Source organism: Pelophylax lessonae (assembly GCF_965119305.1).
Source record: "Pelophylax lessonae genome assembly, chromosome: 4".
Classification (NCBI taxonomy): domain Eukaryota; kingdom Metazoa; phylum Chordata; class Amphibia; order Anura; family Ranidae; genus Pelophylax; species Pelophylax lessonae.
Genome location: NC_138771.1, coordinates 508,731,109 through 508,753,249, shown reverse-complemented (window position 1 = coordinate 508,753,249; position 22,141 = coordinate 508,731,109). Strand labels below are relative to the sequence as shown.

The following is a 22,141-nucleotide window of genomic DNA, read 5'->3' as shown; positions in this document are numbered from 1 at the left end:
AAAAATTCATTTGCGTACAGCACTGCATGACCGCACAATTGTCATTCAAAATGTGACAGCGCTGAAAGCTGAGAATTGGCCTGGGCAGCAAGGGGGTGAATGTGCCATGTATTGAAGTAGTTAAAGCGGAGCTCCACCAAAAAGGGGAAATTCCGCTTTTTTGCATCCTCCCCCCACTTCACTTCCACATTTGCCACTTTTTTTTGGGGGGGGGGGGAGCAGGTACCTGCTTTTTCCATGATGATCTGAGCCAGATGGAACACATCACAGGTCCCAGAAGACTATGGGAGCATTCACAAGATGCAGCGCAGTTCGCACATGCTCAGTAAGAGACCGGCTGTGAAGCTGCAAGGTAACACTTCCTGTTTCCCTTATGAAGAATTAGCTCAGATGAGGACATCGCTGGACCCCTGAACAGGTAAGTGTCCTTAAACTAAAAGTTAGCAGCTACAGTATTTGTAACTGCTGACTTTTAATCTTTTTGGGGGAGCCTGAAACTCCTCTTTTATTTTTAAATAAAATGTCAAATTAAAAATTTGTGTATATTAAAAATGTTAATATACACTGGATCAGTGCAGTAAAATACATGTAGGAGTGAGATAAAAACAAACAAAAATGGGCTGACAATAGGGCTATATATACACAAGGGGAACAGCTCTATATGATGTATTATATGCAGAGCTGTTAAAGTCCATTAAGAGTCCATATACCGTGACCCTAAAAAAAATAAGACCGGGTCTTATATTCATTTTGGCAATAAAAGGCACAGTAGGGCTTTTTTCAGGGTAGATCTTATCATGTAATGTGTATTTGCCAGTTTCTGTGCCCTCTGTCTTCTCTCCCCCTCTCCCTCCCTACCTGTCAGTTTAGGAGTCATTAGCAGTTAAAGTGGTTGTAAAATCCTATAATCCACTCTATTACAGTATTATGTAATGTACAATGTGTGTTTCTGTAATATTATTGTGCAAAATACCCTTGGTACCACGCTGCTGGGCACTTACGTGAACCGACGTAGCTCTCTTCCCTGCTCCGAGCACTGCAGAGGGAGGGGCTGAGATCCTCCACTCACAGCCGGGAGAAGAGGAGGAGAGCAGAAGGAGGTGAGCTGAGCACCGAGCAGTGCTGTAATGAAGGTATTTGGCACAATTATATTACAGAAAACATCATTGTATATGATATCATATTATAATAGAGTGGATTATAGTATTTTACAACCATTTTAAACTAGGTCTTAATTTCTGGGTAGGTCTTATGTTTGGGGAAAAACGGTAAGTACAACCATGTACATATGTTGCATAGTGAAGCACTAAAGGCTGCTGTCCTCAGAGATGAACCGGCTCTGCAGAGGTAACAAGGGAAAAATGGAGAAAAGTGCCACCGAAATGCAGCATTAAAACAATGAGTTTTTTTGTACACAAGATTGAAAACACTTACAGGATCAAAAGAAAGGAAGGCATATTATATATGAGGACATCCGCCACTTGCTCAGTCCTGCAGGAGCCACCTGTGGTCTGGAACGCCGGAGGAGATGGGGCACTGATGCCCTGTGTGCACCAGGAAGACCGAGCTGACCAGCGTGGAATGCAGGGCGAACGTGATGGCACTAGGAGGAGCTGAAATGACTGGAGAAGAACAAGGCTACATGCCTGGAGCTAATGGCTCCTTCAAGAGGCCTGGGGTGGAATTACAATAGAAAACTTTTATAGGCAAGGGTGCAATGTTTGGAGAGCCGTGGCTTGTGGGACTACATGTGCCAGCGGCTCTTCAAGTACACAACTTGTTATTAAAATAGCTAATAAGCATTAAAATATATATTGATGAGGAATACAGACATATATAAAATGGAATAAGAACAACTTCAGATGAAACATCTAACACAAAGAACTCAAGATTAGCATCCAAAACAGTGCGCACAGCAAAATTTAAGATAATAATCCAAAGTATTACACTTTTCTAAACAGGCTAGGTAGGGCCAATTGAGACAGGAGCCAATTAAAATATTATCATGTCTTTGGAGTGTGGGAAGAAACCAGAGTATCTGGTGGAAACCCACACAGGCACAAGGAGATCATGCAAACTCCAGGCAGGTAGTGCTGTGGTTGTGATTTGAACCGACAAACCTAGTGCTGCTAGGTGGAAAAGCTAACCATTTAGCCACTGTGATGTTGCAATGTAGAAGTGGAGCAAATTAGAACTACTTGAATGTTGAGCACGAATCACAGTCGGAACCAAAATTGTTGCAGATATTTTTTGAATTAGGCGCAACACATTAACAAGGGCAATTAATGCCAGAAACGTGGTGCAGCAGCTTTATTGGATTCCCTCCAGTGTCGTTACATGTAATTTCAGCACCCAATTTAGACATAATTTGCGATGGTCAATTGTTATTAAAACAGCTAAAAAGCATTAAAATATATATTGATGAGCAATACACACATATATAAAATGGAATAAGAACAACTTCAGATGAAATAGCTACAAATAACTCAGGATTAGCATCCAAAACAGTGTGCACAGCAAAATGTAAGATAAAAATCCAAAGTAATACACTTTTCAAAACAGGCTAGGTAGTGGAGGTGGGATTGATGGAAATAGATATTACCTTAGATTTATATATGCTGGTAAATGACTACATACATTTGTTTGTTTAAGAATCTCCCTAGTGGTTGTGTCTTTATGTACAGAGACAGACCCTAAGGGATGTATCATTTACATACATGTAAGCTTATAGGTTGGACTTGGCTGCAATGGTCCTTAGAACCCTATGGCCTATGACTACATACACTGTATATGATACTTACTCAGACAACCCCCAAATTAGAGATTAAAGCACAGAAATTGAACCATTGGTTTCTGTATCAGATGAATGAGACCTTAAGGGTCCCCAGTAAAAGAAAAAATGATGTGATGTTGAGTAGGGTGTGATAAAATGACCCATAATCATTAACATAAGGCAACATATGAAACATATAACAGAATTAAAGGGTCAGTGTGGGAAGCAATAAAATGTCAGACATAAAATGGACACAAAGGGGGTTATTTACTAAAGCTAGAAAAGGAAAAATTAGTCACAATTCTGCAGAGAAACCAATCAGCTTCCAGGTTTTATTGTTAAAGCTTAATTAAACAAGCTTAGTTTAGAAGCTGACTGGTTTCTCTGCGGAATTGTGACTAATTTTGCCCCTCTCTAGCTTTAGTAAATAAACCCCAAAGTGATGGACTGGTTCTAATACTTATAATACAGTATGTACTTCTATTTCTTTGTTTAAACCCCCAGGTATAAGGGTATTTAAGGTATAGATCCAATAGGTTTCTTGTTGGCACAACTGTTTAAACCGTTCTGCCGCTGGGAATGTATTGGGGATAGCCTGAATGGTCCATACATTGTGTCCAATAGTGGATTGTTGATGTGATTCCAGGAATTGTCTGGGAACACTGTGTTTGTCACAGCCTTATTCAATAAAACGTCTCCCCAAAACATTTCTGCAGGGTCCTTATAATCCGGTCTACATATATTTTTATATGTATGTGTATTCCTCATCAATATATATATTTTGAATGCTTTTTAGCTGTTTTAATAACAGTTTTGTGTACTTGTAGAGCCACTGGCACATGTAGTCCTATGTGCCGTGGCTCTCCATACATTTCTGCCCCTGCCTATAAAAGGTCCTCTATTGCAATTTCACCCCAGGCCCTTGAAGGAGCAGTTAGCTCAGAATACGTAGCCTAGTTATTCTCCAGCCATTTCTGCTCCTCCCGGCAACTGAGCTAGTGGCGAATGCCCTCATATATGATAAGCCTTCCTTTACTTTGATCCTGTAAGTGCTTTTAGTCTTGTGTCAATAGACCGCATTGTTTTAATGCTGCACCTAGAAATGTACCTCAACATCAATTAAAAATGAAATAAGACCGTCATAAAATTGACATAAATGATGTTGAAAATAATGTTGGAAAATAAAAGTAATTAATAAATGATTGGTTTGAGAGTGGAGCCTACTGTGTCAATGAATAAATATTTTTCTATGAATTAGCAGAGGTATAGATATATATAAATATCTCACATTGGCTTTTCTCAGTGCCCCAGGAGAAAGGCAAAAAAGGCCACGGTACTAGCCATCGAAGCTGGGTACCGCCATATTGATGGAGCATACCTGTGCGGCAATGAAGCTGAAGTTGGCCGGGCCATCCGTAAGAAAATAAAAGATGGAACCGTAAAGAGAGAAGACTTGTTCATAACTGGGAAGGTAGGTACTTTTTAGGGGAAGGCTGTAGAAGGAGTGTGTGCTAGGTCCTTTCTGAAGTAAGTAAACAAGCAGGTAAAAAATCTGGCTGGGACTCATGAGGGATCTTCAGGCTGTGCCACCTCCTGCAGCCTCCTCAGCTTGTAGGCAGAGCCTATGCCTGGGGAACCCAATCAGGGAGAGACCACACACACAGTCTATGATGTTGTAACTTACTGTATATAATGAATATTAGTTAGCGATAATAAATCAAGACAATTTCTAAAGGCACTGGCAATAGCAGTATAGCAGTTGGTATAAGGCATTATAGAAGAAGGTTATTGTAATAAAACCAGAAAAGTGGCGCAGCAGCTTTATTGGATTCCCCCCAGTGTCTTTACATGTAATTTCAGAACCCAATTTAGACATCATTTGCAATGGTCAGACCTTCTGATCTCTCTAGCTTGTTATCCAAGTAATGTTTTTTTTTTTTTTTTTAAAGCTTTGGAGCACTTTTCATGAGCCTAACTTTGTTCAGAAAGGTCTGAGGAAATCCCTGAAAAAACTTGATATGAAATATTTGGATCTCTTCCTCATTCATATGCCTGTAGAATTTAAGGTAAGCAGATTTCCTGGGATGGGGGATTGTTGATTTAAAGCAGAACTCCCGCCTTCCCTTCAGTGTTGCACAGTTGTACAGGCTCTTCTCCTGTACTGAAATTGCTTACTCTGATTTCACTGCTCAGTGAGCTTTTCACAAAGTGAACTAGAAGCTACAGCAAGTCACACAGAGCCTCATTAATTTCCATGGCTGGCTGACCTGTAGTATCCTTTCATGCATGGAGGCCAAGCATCATATGTGTGTTACCTAGGGAGGTCTGCATGCAAATACAATCTGCCTAGGAATGGCCACTTCTCCAGTCTGACATCACCCATCAGGGAATTTTGATATTTTCATGATTGCTTCCAAGGGCCAGCCATCAGGGCTGAAGGCTATTGAAAAGTGTATTGAGACAGGGTGCTGTGATGTTTTTAGGAAGCTATGTACAGAACCCTGCTGGACTGCCTGCATTTCACAGAGAAGCACAAAGACCCAGTAATGACATCAGATACAGAATACTTTATTAATCCCAAAAGGAAATTATTATGATACAGTTACTTTCAACAAAGACAATACAAGATCACAAGAATCACTAATTCTTAAACAGGTGTGTATTGATTGTAGGACCCTCCTAGCATAGGATGCTAGGTAAATGTAGTTTTTGGCTACTTCTGTAATCAAATGAGCAACAATTGATTGGCCTGGTCTATTCAGGATTCCATGTGCAGGGAGTTTGATTGCTTCCCTCTGCCTCTGGAAAAAGCTTCCCTAGTTTAGGGCAGAAAATTGAAAATTACCAGTCTGAATATTTTTCAGGTTCAGCCAATCCCTGGAAAGAAGTGCCCAGACATGCACTAGAATGTTGATAAATACTCTAAAACACTGCAGGGCAGGGTTGCTTCTCCCCAGGAGGACTTCAGAGCCAGGGGGGCTGCTGTCCTCAGGCAACCAATGGACTGTAGCTGCTCTAAAGGCCACAGAAGTGTCAGGGCTGAGGGCTTTGATGGACTTTGCTAGAAGCTGATTGCAAAACTTCACCACAAAGGTTCTGGTCTGGAGAGGTGCTGTCTCACACACTGGACCATGTCCAGAGGAAGCTGGCAGCTGTCCTGGTGACTTATGATTAAAGATCCTAAACTGGTTGCTGTGACTGTGTAATATTCTGGAAACTGCACTGGGTACCAACAGTTGTGCATTGGTGCAAGGTAACCAGATGGCTAAAAGTGCTGAGTGTATTCAAGTGCCCAATGTCCTAATCCCCTCTCCTGTTAAAATTCTTCAAGCAATAAATTACCAAAAAATCACAACCTCTAGACTGATTGACAGGCATGTGGGTGACTGGCAGCCTCTGTACTGTTAGGGAAGATCTAGCTGTTACCAGCGGTCCCTATGAGGGTAGCGCTACATGAAAATGGAAAGGTGTCCTTTATAAATGTAATTAGTACCTACAGGTGGAATGGCTGGAGGAGAGGGTAAGGCCGGCCATAAATAGTATGAATCTCGGCCAGCTCAGCAGGAACCGGCCTGGATTTGAACCATTAATGGGCAGGCTGAATGTACCAAATTGATCGGTCGATCAACTCGGGTACAACCAGCCTGCTGGATTCGCTTACAATTATCAGAAGCGGCTGCTATAGCTGCTAGCGATAATCACTGTATTCTCCCGGCAGGGGTGGCTTCCCCCGCCCTCCCCTGCACTCTTCCGGGAAAAGACAATGGCTCGGGAGGAGGGATTCCCACATCAACACTGTCTGTGTTGATTGGGTAATTGAGCGAATTTATTTCCTTCAATCGGCTCTGTGATTGGCCGGTATTACTCTCTATGCCGATGATCTATTGTTGTTCCTTAACTAAAGTGGGCCTTACCTACAGGGAGATCTTCAAATTATGCACAGTTATTTTCAATTTACAGATCTGAAGGTTAACTGGGACGAGTCACAATTATTTCCAGTTGATGATGGGGGCGTGGGCACTCTCCCTTTACAATGAGTTGATAATTTCACTTATCTAGGTATTGTTGTCTCTCGCCAGGCCTCCAACTATATTTTACTAAATTTCCACTCTGTGTTATCTGAGATGAAGCTTAAACTGAAGGCATGGAGCAACCTACCGCTCTCCCTTCCTGGCTGCATCAACGTCCTCAAAATGAAAATCCTTCCCAAGTTCACTTATCTCTTTTGGAATTCCCCACAATGACTCCCAAAAACAGTTTTCACTAAATTAAACTGATAGTCTCTTCCTATCCTCTGGGGTTCCCAAATCCCATGGTATAAACTCGCTAGACCAATAAATAGGGGCTATACCAGATTGTTTAAAGTACTATCCTGCATCCTGGCTAGTTACAGCTTACTGGTGGTTGCAACCTGACTTGATTAATTCCTCTTTTATTCTGGAGGTGGCAATTTTACAATCTCTAGAGGCCCTCCAGTTTCGATGGTTTAAAGCAGCGTTTCCCAACTGGGGTGCCTCAGGTGTGCCGTTATAAAAAACTACCCCAACTAAGGCAGGTAGTTGCAGAATAAACATTTTCCCCTGCAGTCTCAGACATTTTTTGTTTCAGAGCTGCCAGTCTGTTGCTTTTTAAGCCGGCATTTAAGCTGCACAGGTACCGAGTGCTCTACTGGCTGCTCGCCCATGTCCAGCCAACTGATGACGTCATCAGTTGCTAAGGGCATGTCGGGGGCACGCACAGCTTACTAGGACCATTGCACAGATGCTTTGTGGGTATTCAGAGTGAGCTCTTCTGCGGGGATGTTTAAGCTGTGTGTCTGTGTAGGGAGGCTGTGCAGTGAGAAGGCTGATCGGCCTGATCGGTTGCACATTTTTTAAACCTTTTGCTCGGACTTTGAATTATGTACGAGCATTTTATTTTATATAAGTGTATTTATGTAGTGGTTTCTACAGATTTGCGAACTCCGTGTTTATAACTACTGAACTCTGAATGTAAAGTTCAAAGTTTCAAATTTTGTAACGCAGCGTTCGGTAGTTTGTAAGGCAGACTTCTCTGCCTTACAAACTACTGAACTTTGCATTACAAAATACTGTTTGTAATGCATAATTCAGTAATTGATAATACACATTTCAGAGTTCAGTAGTTTGTGAGGCAGAGTTCAGTAGTTTATAAGAAAGAGTTCTCTGCATTACAAACTACTGATCTCTGCGATACAAACTACTGAACTTTGTACACAGAGTTGAGTAGTTTGTAAGTTCAGTAGTTTGTAAGGCAGAGAGTTACAGGCTATTAATCTCTTAACACTGCATTACAAACTACTAAACATTGCATTATGTGCTTTTTACCTTTTTTTACTGGTGTGCCTTCAGATTCTCCCAAATTTTACAAGGTGCTTTGGCTGAAAAAAGGTTGAAAAACACTGGTTTAGAGGTCCAAAATCTCATCGTAACCTCACCCCCTCTATGTTTACCACCCTGCAGGCCTAGAAAATTGGTCTCTGCTTGGAGCCTTTCCCCTCTAACTCCTTATCCCTACTCCAACAACAGGGTGGATATGGGCTCAACCCCAGCTGTCCCACTCCACCCAGTCTATTAGACACCCTCTAGGGTTAACCATTCTAGTGCCCCAGTGGAGGAGGAGGGAGGGGAGGAGAGAGAGAGAGCTTATGAACAGAAATGTGAGGCTATTTTCATTCACATACAAAAATAGGTCTTTATTATAAAGGTTAAAATTTATCGCATGTTAAAATTAAAGACATGTTTAAAAATATGACCCAGTTAACCTGCCACTGCTCTTAAATTAACCTCATATCCTAATCTGACTCTAAATCAATACAGAGCTATATTGTAACAATATTTTTTCCCTTAGGTACATATAATTAGTAACGGGTGGCCACCCAATCAATGTTTATACACCATAAGGAAATGTGTCAGCCTAGCATATATAAACTCTTGACATCTAAGAACGAACTTATTGTAAAATTGGCCAGTTGGTTTGAACCAGGAAATTGGACAGAAAAGTTGAAAACAAAAGGTGGTATTGTCCACTATGGTCCAGAGGAGGTGTGCAGTGACCTGACGATATAAGAGTCATCCCCATAGGGATATATAGCACATAACCTGCCTCACACAGTTATGTTTATTAGGCAATCTTGATTTTAATTCATGTTGCTCTTAATCCAGAGGAGGTCATATATATAGAAGATTAGATCTCATATTAGAGTATTCTTGCAAGGACATCCATTCAATAGACGCAGATGGTATATCAAGTCATACTCTATATAATGCAGAAACCTTCCAATGGTGCAACCTTAAGCTTATATTTATACCCTATTATACCCGGTATAGGCTCCACAAAATGAGTTCCTTAATTTATCCAGCCTGTTGCACTACTCGCACCAGTCTGATGAATTTTTTTACATTTTGTGGTCTTGTACAGCTATAGTTATGTATTGGCAAGCTGTGCTACAATTATTATCACTACGACACAAATCACAATACCTCTTGAGCCGTAATATTGCCTACTGGATCTAGTTGAACCATTAGCCAGCACAATAGCTGGGCGAACTCTTCTGAGTCTTGGTATGTTATAACAAGGGAGTTCCAGAACTGCGCCACGGAAAGAATTTAAAATGTATCAGACTACATAAGATTGATAAATTCTTGCTCTTGATGAAAGCAAGAGTCTGCCTTGCTGTCAAAAATTGCAATGATATGCACCTGTCAAACAGGTGTGGAAAAATAGATCCTTGGATGGTAATTGTGCTTATGAATCCTACACAAAAAATTTCAACCCAGATAAAAATCAACACCCACAAAGCTAGGCAGCCTAGACAGTCTTTCAGAGATTCCAGATCCAAAAAGCACCTAATCAGCGACTTTGACATTAGGATTTGATAGCTGCTGCAAATCCAAGGCTGATTAATTTTGATCAATGTCAGCCGGTCCACGGAGTCTGTGGACAGACGCGCTCTCTTATTTGTCACAAAACCTCCGGCAAAACTGAATGCCTGTTTGGAAAACACGCTGGATGCAGGCAGTCCAGAAGCTCAATTGCATACTGGACAAGTTCTGGCCAGTGGCCTATTCTCATGACCCAGTAACCCAGTGGATCATTGTAATGTTCCGGTACCTTTGGTACCCTAAATTACACTTTCCACAAGTGTATGCGCCCCACCATTTACTTTTGGAAAGGTGCGCATACACCTTTAAGACTGGAGCTGTCATCACCCAGCGCCGGACTAGATGGCTATTTAAAGCGCCGGTTCTCACTCACATGTGTTCGTTCAAACACCCTTACCTGGATGCTAACCTTGCTTGAAGCTTCCATGCTTGCAAGCTTACCTCGCTGATGGAACCTCGCCGCGCTGATCCCTGTATCCCGCTACTGGATCATCCGCCTCTCCTGAACCACCCTTCGGCTGTATCGCTAATAGTGCTAAGTACCCCGCAGGGGAATTCTCTATAAACTTATACTAAGCTTACACTATCTAGCTCTGCATAGTAAAGACTGTTTATCACATCTGCATAACTAGATTGCTAGCTCTTGAGACTACTGCTACTTTTCTGCACTGGGTTGATCTCTTTTGTATGTCCACCTGCTATTCTGTCATCTGCTATCATACAACATTGCTAAACCTTCCTGCATCCATCTGCTACTGTCTCACCTTCAAGTGTCTATCACCTACCACCTCCACTCAACCTATCCCTCAACCTTCATCATTGTGTTACCACATACATAAAGTCATTCTAGGAACCAGCTTGCTAATTGTGTGTATTTACTGGCTGAAATAAGAAAGACCTTCCACACATGATGAGTCATTGAGGTTGGGAATGATATCTCAACATATCTCTTACATGACTACTGACGTGGAACTATTTCTGCAGTTGAAAATCCACACCATATAAGAAACGCAGGAGCGTTACAATCATCAACTGGAAAGCTCCTGTTTTCGCTCCTAGATAATCCCCCACCACATCATGCAGACGTTGCTGATGGGATGTGGAATCTGACAGCCCTGGGCACGAGGACTTAAACAATTTTGAAAGGCATCACTGAGGCGGCCCCCTTCTTCACTGCTCCTCTCTTGACCAACAGAAGCCTCAAAACTAAGTTTACCACCAGACTGTAACCTACCAGAGAGTCAGGACTAGAGATGTACCGAACGGTTCACCGGCGAACGGTTCCCGGCGAACTTCGAACGTTCGCGTTCACCGCTGCGGGCGAACATATGCGATGTTTGGTCCACCTCCTATACATCATCATTGAGGCAAACTTTGACCCTGAACATCACAGTCAGCAGACACATTCCAGGCCAATCAGCATACCTCCCTGCCACACCCTCCCACCTCCTATAAATAAGCAAGGGCAGCATCCATCTTAGATCATTTCTGTGTTACTGAGAGCAGGGAAAGTGCTGGTGCTGCTGTTATAGCTAGGGACAGTTCCCGGTCTTGTTAGCCAGTGTTCTTGGTACACTCCTGCTGTAAGGACAGCACCCCAAAAAGCCCTTCCTAGGGCTGGTATTTGAGGTTTTTTTTGGAGATATATATATATATACTGTCCCCAAAAGCCCCTTTGAGGGCTGGTATTTGAGTATTTTTTTAATATATATATATATATATATATATATATGTAGCATGTCCAGAACCAGAAAAAAAAGATCATATAGGTGTAAAAGGGGTTCCCACCATCCCTGCTCTACTGAAAAATTATCTTTTTTTCTGGTTCTGGACATGCTACAGAGCTGAAACTTCACAGGTACACTTTTTAGACCCCCTAGACACTAAATCACACATTGTGAAGTTTCAGCTCTGTAGCATGTCCAGAACCAGAAAAAAAATTGAATTAGGGTTAGGGTTAGGGTTAGGGCTAGGGTTAGGGTCAGGGCTAAGGTTAGGGTTATTTTTAGTGCTTAGGGTTAGAGTTAGAGGGGTAGGGGTAGGGCTACTAACTCTAACCCTAAGTATCTCACCGTAACCCTAACCCTAGCCCCTAACACTAAACCTAACCCTAACCCTCTAACCATAACCCTAACCCTCTAACCTTAACCCTAACCCTCTAAGCCTAGCCATAAAAATAACCCTAAACCTAACCCTAACCCTAGCCCTAACCCTAATTCATATTTTTTTCTGATTCCGGACATGCTACAGAGCTGAAACTTCACAGGTACACTTTTTAGACCCCCCAGATTTTAATTTTTCCAATAAATTGTCTCTCTATCAAAAAATTACAATTTTTAAGAACTTTTTTTTGTGTGATCCCTCTCCGGCATGCCACAGTCCAGGTGTTTGTCCCCTTGAAACAACTTTTCCATTACTATTGTGGCCAGAAAGAGTCCCTGTGGGTTTTAAAATTCGCCTGCCTATTAAAGTCTATGGCGGTTCGCAATGTTCGCCGGTTCCGCAACATTCGCCGATGTTCGCGTTCGCCGTTCGCGAACGGCGAATTTTATGTTCGCGACATCACTAGTCAGGACATGCGTTACATAAACTCCTCTTTAAGGTGTCCTCAATAGATTTTATTTTCTGCTCCCTCTGCAGGGACAGGATGAGTTCTGAGACTTTCCCCTTGCAACAGTGATCAAGGAGGGTTGCAAACCAATAGTGATCCTTCTTCTTGATGCCACATATTCTTGGGTCCTTTAGTAGGCTTTGAAGAATGTGGGAGCCCATGCACCGCAAGTTTGCAGAAGCATGAGAAGCAGACTGCTTAGGGTCACTAAGGATTACAGTGTCTGGAACTGCCTCCTCCCAGCCACGTACAAGGGTTGACATATGTCTTGCTCTGCTTCAATACCTCCAAAATTGCCAGAATAATCCTCCTCCTCCCTCTCCTCTTGTGTTTTCTGCGGCTTGGCAAGAATGGTGTCTTCATAAAGCAGGCCTTGAGAGGATAGAAACTCTTCCTCCTGCTGCTCTGCCTCGAGTGCCCTGTCCATAATGCCACACAGAGGCTGCTCCAGCAGGAACACAACAGGGATTGTGTCACTGATGCATCCATTGTCACGGCTCACCATCCTTGTGGCCTCTTCAAATGGTGATAGTACAGTGCATCCTTTATCAGCAACCATTGGCATGGACTGAGCCTGTCATTGTGACATACTCACACAGGTACTCATTGACGGACCTCTGCTGCATGTGCAGCCGCTGCAGCATTGCCAAAGTCGAGTTCCAACTGGTGGGCATGTCAGAAATCAGGTGGTTTATGGGCAGGGTGAATTCCTGCTGAATTTCAGTCAACTGAGCACTGGCTGTGTATGACTGCCTGAAATGCCTACAGACTGTTCTGGCCTGCTTTAGCAGATCTTCCAACCCTCAGGACTTTTTAAAAAAATGCTGCACTACCAAATTGAGGACATGTGCCAGTAATGGCACATGTGTCAACTTTCCCTGTCTAAGGGCAGACAGGAAGTTTGTGCCATTATCGCACACCACCATTCCTGGCTCCAGCTGGCGTGGTGTGAACCACCTTCGGGCCTGCCCGTGCAGAGCTGCAAGAATCTCTGCTCCGGTGTGGCTTCTGTCCCTTATACATACCACAGGGCTGCTGTTAGAAATCACGGGGCCCCATACAGCCTACCTGGCAGGGCCCCCCAAATTTATCAAGACAGTATTTTCACTAAAAATACACTAAAATCATTATTAGTGGACACAAACATAACAGAGAATTTAAAGAAAAAGAAAAGTGTATAATTTTTTTTCCATTATAATTTTTTTTTATATGTTAACAATTTTTACAATTATTTTATTTTACAATTTTCTAAAATTATTTATTACAAAGTTTAGTGATTATTTTCTTTTTACAATTTTTTTTTTTTTTTTACAGTACAGGGAAGCCTGCAGCACTGAAATTGCCCCTTCACCTGACCGCATCAATTCCCCATGCTGTTGGGGGAATCCCCCTACAGGAGGACTGGTGGTCACACCCTATCATCGGCCCTGACAGACCAGCTGAAGCACTGCATGGCACCTTTTAGCCTGACTCATTGAATAGCCCCTTGAATGCTTAGTGGGTACTGGTGGTTCAAAGACAATTTAGAAGAAGAGGGCATGGAGGAGTAGGAGTGGGTGGAGCTAACAAATCTCACATCATCACCACTAGCTGTATGGAGACGTGGCAGCACAACAAGCTGCAGCACTGAGCACTGTCCTGAATACTTCCAAATTGCAAACAGAGTTACCCAGTGTGCTGTGAACAAAATATATCATCCCTGACCATGTCTGCTGGACCACGTGTTAGCATTAACGTAGACCTTGCACCTGACTGCCTTGCCCAACGATGCCAAAACATTGCCTTCCATGTGATGGTAGAGAGCTGGAATGGCCTTATGTGAAAAGAAATAGCGACTGAGAACCTGCCATTGTGGTACAGCACATTCTACAAAAACATGGAAGGGGGCATAATCCACCAGATATAAAGGCAGGAGTTGTAAAGCCAGCAGCTTTGACAAGCTTGAATTTAGATGCTGGGCATGTGGGTGGCAGTGACCATATATTTTTTTTTGCTGCAGCACATGAGGCAGAGAAATTTGCCTGCTAGAGTCTAAAGCCAGTGGTGTGCTACTGGCAGACGTGCTGCAAGGACCTGGGACACCCTGCGCTATACCATAATCCCTGTCAGTGGAGGCTGCTGAAAGGTCATGAGGTATAGACAATGCTTTCCCAATAATGCCAATAATAATCTGTGTTATCAACCTCAAATCATAAATATATATTTACACAAACATATTTAGACTTGTGTGATGATGATGATGTGCCAGAGGAATGCTTGTCACCATATTGCAAGCATAGTACAGGCACATCACACTTATGACAAGCACAACACAGGCCATTACAACTTATTGCAAACACAACATTGATAAATTACACCTTTTTACAAGCATAGCACTGGGACATCACACCATACCAGGGCTGGACTGGGGATAAAAACCAGCCCAGGTTCAAATTTTATACCAATTCACAGGATTTGCCCCAGGACTTACATCAGCAAAGAGATTGCACTCACAGGACTTGCTCCAGCACTTACCCCATCAGTGAGATTGCACTCACAGGACTTGCCACAGCACCCAGGACTTACCTTGGCATTTAGATTGCACTCACAGGACTTGCCTGAGGATGTCAAACAGCCTCCTGCATGCACCATGCAGAAGGAAAAAGATGCCAGATATGAGATTTCCGGTGGCAACAAAGGCAGCATCAAATTGGCCGAGAGAGTACTCTCTCACACTCTGATGGCCACATCTGCATCTTACCACTGCCAAATTCTTACAGGCCACATCCCACAGCGGCCCCAGGGTAGTCTGGCCATGCACTCTAATAACCATTGATGAGTAGATAGCATCATGTAACTGGTCATCTGTGACCTGTATAAAAGTTGGTGAATCCTAGAGCAACACAAACTAAAATTACGTGTTTCATTCTCACGCAATATGTAATCCTGGGTACATATATATCATCTACTCAAAAGCTTCTCTTCGTTACTTACGGTCTTAGTAGTAATGCCACTGTCTAGAATGTCCACTCCACACGCTCCCTCAGTCCCTATGCCAACTGCAGTCTCAGCCAGGTAGGTAAGGTGTCAAACCTTAGGTGTAGTCATACTATCCGCTCTAACCATTTCCCCCTCCCCCCTTCCATCCACATCTCTCCCCCTTGCCAACTCCCACTTTTCATCCATATCTCTTCTACCCACCCCTTTTCCATTCTCTGTTCCCCTCTCTTCCACGTCTCTCCCCCCCTTCCATCCATTCATGTATCTCATTTTCTATCCATATCTCTCTCCCCCTTCAATGTCCCTCCTACCTTTTATTCATATCCCCCCCTTCCATAAATTTCTCTCCCCATTGTGTTTCCCTTCCATCCATATTCCTCCCCCCCGCCCCCTCCCCAGTGTCTCTCTTCCATCCATGTCCTCCTTCCTTCCTTCCTTCCATCAATCAATTTTTTCTTCCCTAATTCCATCCACATCTCTCCCCTTTGCCAACCTCCCCCTTTTCATCCATATCTCTCCCTCCTTGTCAACCTCCCCCCTTTTATCCATATCTCTCCCCCTTGCCAACCTCCCCCCTTTCATCCATATCTCTCGTCCCCTTACCAACCTCCCCCCTTTCATCCATATCTCTCTCTCCCTTGCCAACCCCCTTTTCATCCCTATCTTTTCCCCCCTTGCCAACTTCCCCCCTTTCATCCATATCTCTCCCCCCGCCAACCTCCCCCCTTTAACCCTTATTTATCCCTCCCCCCTTGCCAACCTCCCCCTTTCATCCATATATCTCCCCCCCCCCTGCCAACCTCCCCCTTCCTCAATATCTCCAGCCCCCTTGCCAACCTCCCTGCTTCCTCATCCCCCCCCCTTGCCAACCTACCCCCTTCCTCAATATCTCGAACCCCCTTGCCAACCTCCCCTTCCTCAAAATCCCCCCCCCCATTTCCTCAATATCTCCAGCCCCCCCCAGTGTCTCTCTTCCATTCATGTCCTCCTTCCTCCCTTCCATCCATTTTTTCCCCAATTCCATCCACATCTCTCCCCTTTGCCAACCTCCCCCTTTTCATCCATATCCTCCCCCCCTTGCCAACCTCCCCCCTTTCATCAATACCTCTCTCCCCTTTGCCAACCTCCCCCCTTTCATCAATATCTCTCTCCCCCTGCCAACCCCCATTTCATCATCCATATCTTTTCCCCCCTTGCCAACCTCCCCCCTTTCATCCATATCTCTCCCCCCCACCAAACTCCCCCCTTTAATCCTTATCCCTCCCCCTCTTGCCAACTTCCCCTTTTCATCCACATCTCTCCCCCCCTTGCCAACCTCCCCCTTTTATCCATATCTCTCCTCCCCCTTGCCAACCTCCCCCCTTCCTCATTATCTCCAGCCCGCTTGCAAACCTCCCCCCTTCCTCAACATACCCCCACTTCCTCAATATCCCCCCCCCCTTGCCAACCTCCCCCTTCCTCAATATCTCCAGCCCCCTTGCCAACCTCCCCCTTTCTCAATATCTCCAGCCCCCTTGCTAACCTCCCCTCTTCGTCAATATCCCCTTCCTCAATATCCCCAACCCCTTGCCAATCTCCCCTCTGAAATCTACCTACCTATGCAATCCTCGTTCCACGCAACACTCACAGCCGGCTTTCCAATAAATGGCTACCCTCACTTGCCTCCCTCCCTGCCGTTTAGCCTGTCATGGCAGGGGAGGGGAGCGGAGGGGGCGCCCAATGTCTGGCACGTTGTCTGTGTCATGCTGAGTGCCAGGTAGTTATGTGACACCCGGTGTTCCTACACAGACCGCGAGGGGGCGGTGCTCCCCAGTGTACTGTGCATGCAGTTCCTTGATGGAGCCACGCGCTGCCTGGGGATGCCGGGGGCTCAGGCTGAGAGGAGGGCGCAAAAATCACTGCTAACACTGCCAATTGATTTTTGCGCCCCCCCCCTGGCCTGTGCCCCTGGTAGGCGCAGATCTCGCCAACCCCTTGGTATGCCCCTAGGGGGGATGGAGTGACTGTGTCCCTGATTAGCAGGAACACAAGATCTCTCTCTCTCTATGACAGAATGGCTGTATGCCTATTTTGGATGTCTCTCCTATGAACGTTCACAGTCGCCGGACCCGCTGATTGGCTCCCGCTGTGTACAATCACAGAGCAAGCGAGGCTCTGGCGGCGCGCGCCCCAGAGCCGAGAACGAGAATCATGTACAGGTACGTGATTTTGCACTTAAGGGCCACCCTGCCGCAGTAAATGCCCACAAAGATATATCTCTTTTTATGTAATTGTTTCTATTTCTGACTTTTGTGCAATGGGCCACATGGCCCTTTGTGGGCATTCATTGTACTATTTTTTGTATGGCTACTTTATAAAATCAACAAAAAAGTATTTACAAAAAAAAAATGTAATTAGCATGTTGATGGGAAGGGTTCCAGGCAAAATGTATGCAGATTAAACTGTAGCTTTAAAAAATTCCCATCTGCTGTTGCTCAAAAGATGGTGACATCTAGTTTGCTCCCAATAGTGTAAGAGAACTTATTTTATTATTTTGTTTTGTGCTATACAATAATATTTTTTTTTTCCAAGCGAGATGAAAAGGATCTATTGCCAGTGGATAAAGCTGGAAATTATCTGTACAGCAACACAGACATCCGAGAGACTTGGGAGGTGAGAATGATATGCCTAGTAAACCTGTATCTGCATTAGAACATAAAAATATAATGGCACGTGTGTCCAAGACATAACGGGGGCTGCATTTACCGTAAGGCACCTGTAAGCTATGCCTAGAATAATGAAAACAGCAGTAAGGCTCAACATTCATAAAACATTGGGGGGTAGTGGGAGGGTGCAGTTTGCAGGGGATAACTGTACAAGCAGATATTTTAATTTCCTACAAATATTTTTTAGGCTATGGAGAGGTGTAAAGATCTCAAGCTGGTCAATTCTATTGGAGTGTCCAACTTCAATCACCGGCAGCTGGAGCTGATCCTGAAAAAGCCAGAATTAAAATACAAGCCCGTCTGCAATCAGGTAAGGCATTCCCAACTCTGCATTAAGATCAGAATTAAAGTAGGTATAAAACCCAAACTGGAAGTTTAATAAAGAATAGGTAAACCCAACATTTCATATTCCTGATATGTGCCTGCTGTTCCATGTACTTGTATGAAAAAGTATCTTGTTCTCTTTGTATTGATTACTTTGTGTGAAATCAGTCCTCAATGCACAACTTTATTCACAAAAATTACTCGATATAAACAAAATTAACCCAAAACAACCCTCCCCTAGAAAATCAAACCCTTCACCATAAATTGAAACTAGACAACATTGTCTTGCTAGAAACCTGATAAAAATGTGAAAGTCTCAATGAAGGGACAGCATTGCGCCATCCATGACTGATGAGCAGAAATCTATGAAAAACACACTAGGCATAAGTAACTATCATACTGGCATGATATTCAAGAGTGCGTTTAGTTAGCTTAGTATGTTTAATCTACATATGAACGCTCTAAAACAGTCCTTTAAATAAAGGTGTTTCAATGCTGGACCAACTAATGCACCAAATGTCCTAGACACTATTATAATGGCTTACTCCAACCTGGTATAGGAGCACTGTATGGAGCGGAAAGTCCTTAAAGCAGAACTGCACCCAAAAAAAGGGAAGTTCCGCTTGTTTGCATCATGGTAAGGACAGGTACCCGCTTCCACTTCCGGCTCAGTTCGCCTTGGCAAAGTGAGATGGAAGTTCAGACCCCCACCTCCTTCCCCTTGCATCCAGCCCATTCACAAAGTGCAGCGTGACTCGTGCATGCGCAGTAGGAAACCGGCTGTGAAGCCACAAGGCTTCACTGCCGGTTTCACTTAGCCAAGATGGAGATGCCAGCACCCAAGAGCCCTAATAGGTAAGTGCCCTAATAGTTAAAGTCAGCAGCTACAGTGTTTGTAGCGGCTGACTTTTATTTATTTTTTTTTGGGAAGGGGGGCAGAATTACTCTTTAATTACTTGATGACCAGCCGCCATACTTATACTGCGGCAGGTCGGCTCTGTCCCAAAAAATGACGCACCCGTACGTCGCTTCGTGAGACATCCAGTGGGGGCGCGCGCACGCGACAATTTGCCACAGGGGGAGCCAATCGTCGCGATGTCTGCCGGGCACCTGCGATCACTCCTTGTGGAGACAGAATGGCGGTCTGCCGATGTAAACACGGCAGACCGCTGTTCTGTCAGCGATGAATACAGGGATCCTGTGTTCTTCCTATTTAGGAACACAGGTTTCAGTGTTCATTCAGCAAGCCCATCCCCCACACAGTTAGAAAACACCCCTATGGACACATTTAACCCTTTGATTGCCCCTGGTGTTAACCCCTTCCCTGCCAGTGTCATTAGTACAGTAACAGTGCAAATTTGTAGCACTGATCACTGTAGTATTGTAACTGGTCCCCCCAAAAGTGTCAAAAATGTCAGTTAGGTGTCCGATCTGTCTGCCACAAAATCGCTGATCGCCGCCATTATTAGTAAAAAAAAAAAAATAAATAAACAAAAATGACATAAATCTTTTGCGCAAACCAATCAATATACACTTATTGGGATTTTTTTTTTTCCCCAAAAATATGTAGCAGAATACATATTGGCCCAAAATGATGACAAAATTTGATTTTTACATTTTTTTTTTTTTGGGGAATGTTTTATAGCAGAAAGTAAAAAATATTGCTTTTTCAGAATTCTTTCGCTTTTTTTGTTTATAGAGCAAAAAAAAAATCAAAATTGCAGAGGTGATCAAATGCCACCAAAGGAACAGCGTTGAATGACCGTGCAATTGTCAGTTAAAGTAACGCAGTGCCGTATCAGAAAAAATGGCCTGGTCATTATAAGGGTAAAACCTTCCAGTCCAGAAGTGGTTAAGATGTTAGTGCCTGGATCTGAAGCCGATTAAAGAATCGCCTTGGGTGAGGACATTGCTGGATCTCTGGACAGGTAAGTGTCATTATATTAAAAGTCAGCAGTTACAGTATTTGTATTTGCTGATTTTTAATTTTTTGGGGGGGGGGGCCTGGAGTTCCTCTTTATTCAATAATATGAGCCAAGAGGCAGAGAGCTGGCAATACAGCTCTTAAAGCACCACAGATCAGATGATGTAATGGACAGTTCCAAAAGGAATTCTGGTTAGTTGTGTAGATGACCAGGTTAGACAGCAACAGCATTAGTAGCAAGTTACTTGAAGCAGGCAAGCTAAAGCAGAGAGGCAGAATAAGAAAGCATCCAGTTACTCAAACTGAGTTAGTAATCAGGTGTTTAAGAGCTGTAACTGCCAGCAATCAAGGTGCAATTTATATGGGCATCGCCGGTGCAGTCTCCACTCACCACTCCAAATAGATCAGCTCGCCTGCAGACATTCAGAAACATTCTCATGGCTCCGCTCTGCTCAACTTTCAGTGCAATATGGAGGAAATGGCTGCACACCACCAGAAGACTTGACTAAAAACAGAGCTCTTTATTCATGCATATACAAATACAAGGTACAGCAGTGCCTTTCAGTGCAGCTGTGTTCAGGGCCATTCTCACTCCCATACACCCCCGCTGGACGTCACACCAGTGAACTTGCCGCTAACTGTCACTGTTGAGTACAGCTCTCTTCTGTTTGATCCGGAGCGCTGCACTGACAGGAATGAGGAGGGGAGAAAGAACACAGCCCGCACCTCCTCCGGGCTCTCTCCTCCTTGCTCCCAACGCTAGACTGACAGGAGTAGTAATGTCGCTCTCACTACTCCTGTCAGAAGTGGTGCCCCCCTCTATGTAGCGCCCAGGGCACATGCTCCCCCTGCCCCCCCCCCCTAGTTTCGGCCCTGGTGGGTAGACTAATCCTATTAACATCATCTTAGTTCTGGCAGATAAAATATGGGAAAAACATTCCAAGTTATATGACATAATTTTAGTGTTTGCAGCTACATACATCCCTGAATATACTGTGTTAATTGATGGTGCTATATAAGTGCCTGAAATAAATAAAACTAACTGAAATAAATATACATAAAATTGTATTTAATGGATTTCTTGTCTGTGCAGGTAGAATGCCATGTGTACCTGAAACAAGAGAAACTGCTGAAATTCTGCAAGGAGAATGACATTGTACTAGTTGCGTATAGTGTCCTGGGCTCCAGCCGGGATGTAAAATTCAAGTAAATACAAACGTTTCTGTAGAATGTTAAAGACATATCACTGTTAAAGTGTTTGTTACCCTAAAAAAAAAAAAAGGAGATCCTGTCCCTTTAAAGCAGATCAAACAGCCCAGTGCTTGTGCTGTCTAATCTTCCCCTCTCTAAGCTGTTAAAAACCTGGCTGATCCTGCCACTTCCTGTGTCCCCCTCTGTGTCCTGACCATGATAATCATGGCTGCTGAGCCCTGATCACTGTAGTCGGCCTGCGTGCCTTTGTCATCCACAGCTCTTCTCTGTCCCCTTCATCCCCTCCCTCCCTGCCTGTCAACGCCATGTCTGTGTCTCTGTCTCTGCCCCCCCTCCCCTCCTGCTGCTATTAGTAGAAAATAAAATATTACAAACTGCCAGCCCCTTTATTATATCTAGGCATACCACACTGTATAAGTGTTTTATTAAAATGAAGCTTGTAAATACCTTTTTACAGCTATCTCCAGGCCGGTCACGTGACTCCCGGCCGTCTCCTACTCTGATCCAGAGCTACAGCGAGAGGGGCTAAGCGGCAACGTGTCCTCCCCGGCTGACATCAGAGGGAGATCTCTGGCCCCTTCTGCTGTAGCCCGGGGATTGTAGTAGGAGCAGGCCATTAGTTGGGCTGCTCTGTAGGCAGAAAAGCTGTGGTTAATTTGTTTGTGTTAACTGTGCAGAGCTCCAAGGGCTTGGCCTCTGTTACCTCCCCCT

At 44.0% G+C, this 22,141-nt stretch overlaps 1 protein-coding gene across 1 annotated transcript in view; it reads left to right on the top strand.

Annotated features, from left to right (window-relative positions):
• LOC309553540 (aldo-keto reductase family 1 member C15-like) overlaps positions 1-22,141 on the top strand; it is a gene marked incomplete at its 5' end in the record, with an annotated part of 78,396 nt that overhangs the window by 11,617 nt on the left and 44,638 nt on the right. Inside the window, 5 exons of the mRNA XM_082254787.1 lie at positions 4,077-4,244; positions 4,723-4,839; positions 17,837-17,917; positions 18,158-18,280; positions 21,312-21,424. Coding sequence (XP_082110913.1) covers positions 4,077-4,244; positions 4,723-4,839; positions 17,837-17,917; positions 18,158-18,280; positions 21,312-21,424 — 602 coding nt within the window. The remainder of the gene's footprint in view (positions 1-4,076; positions 4,245-4,722; positions 4,840-17,836; positions 17,918-18,157; positions 18,281-21,311; positions 21,425-22,141) is intronic.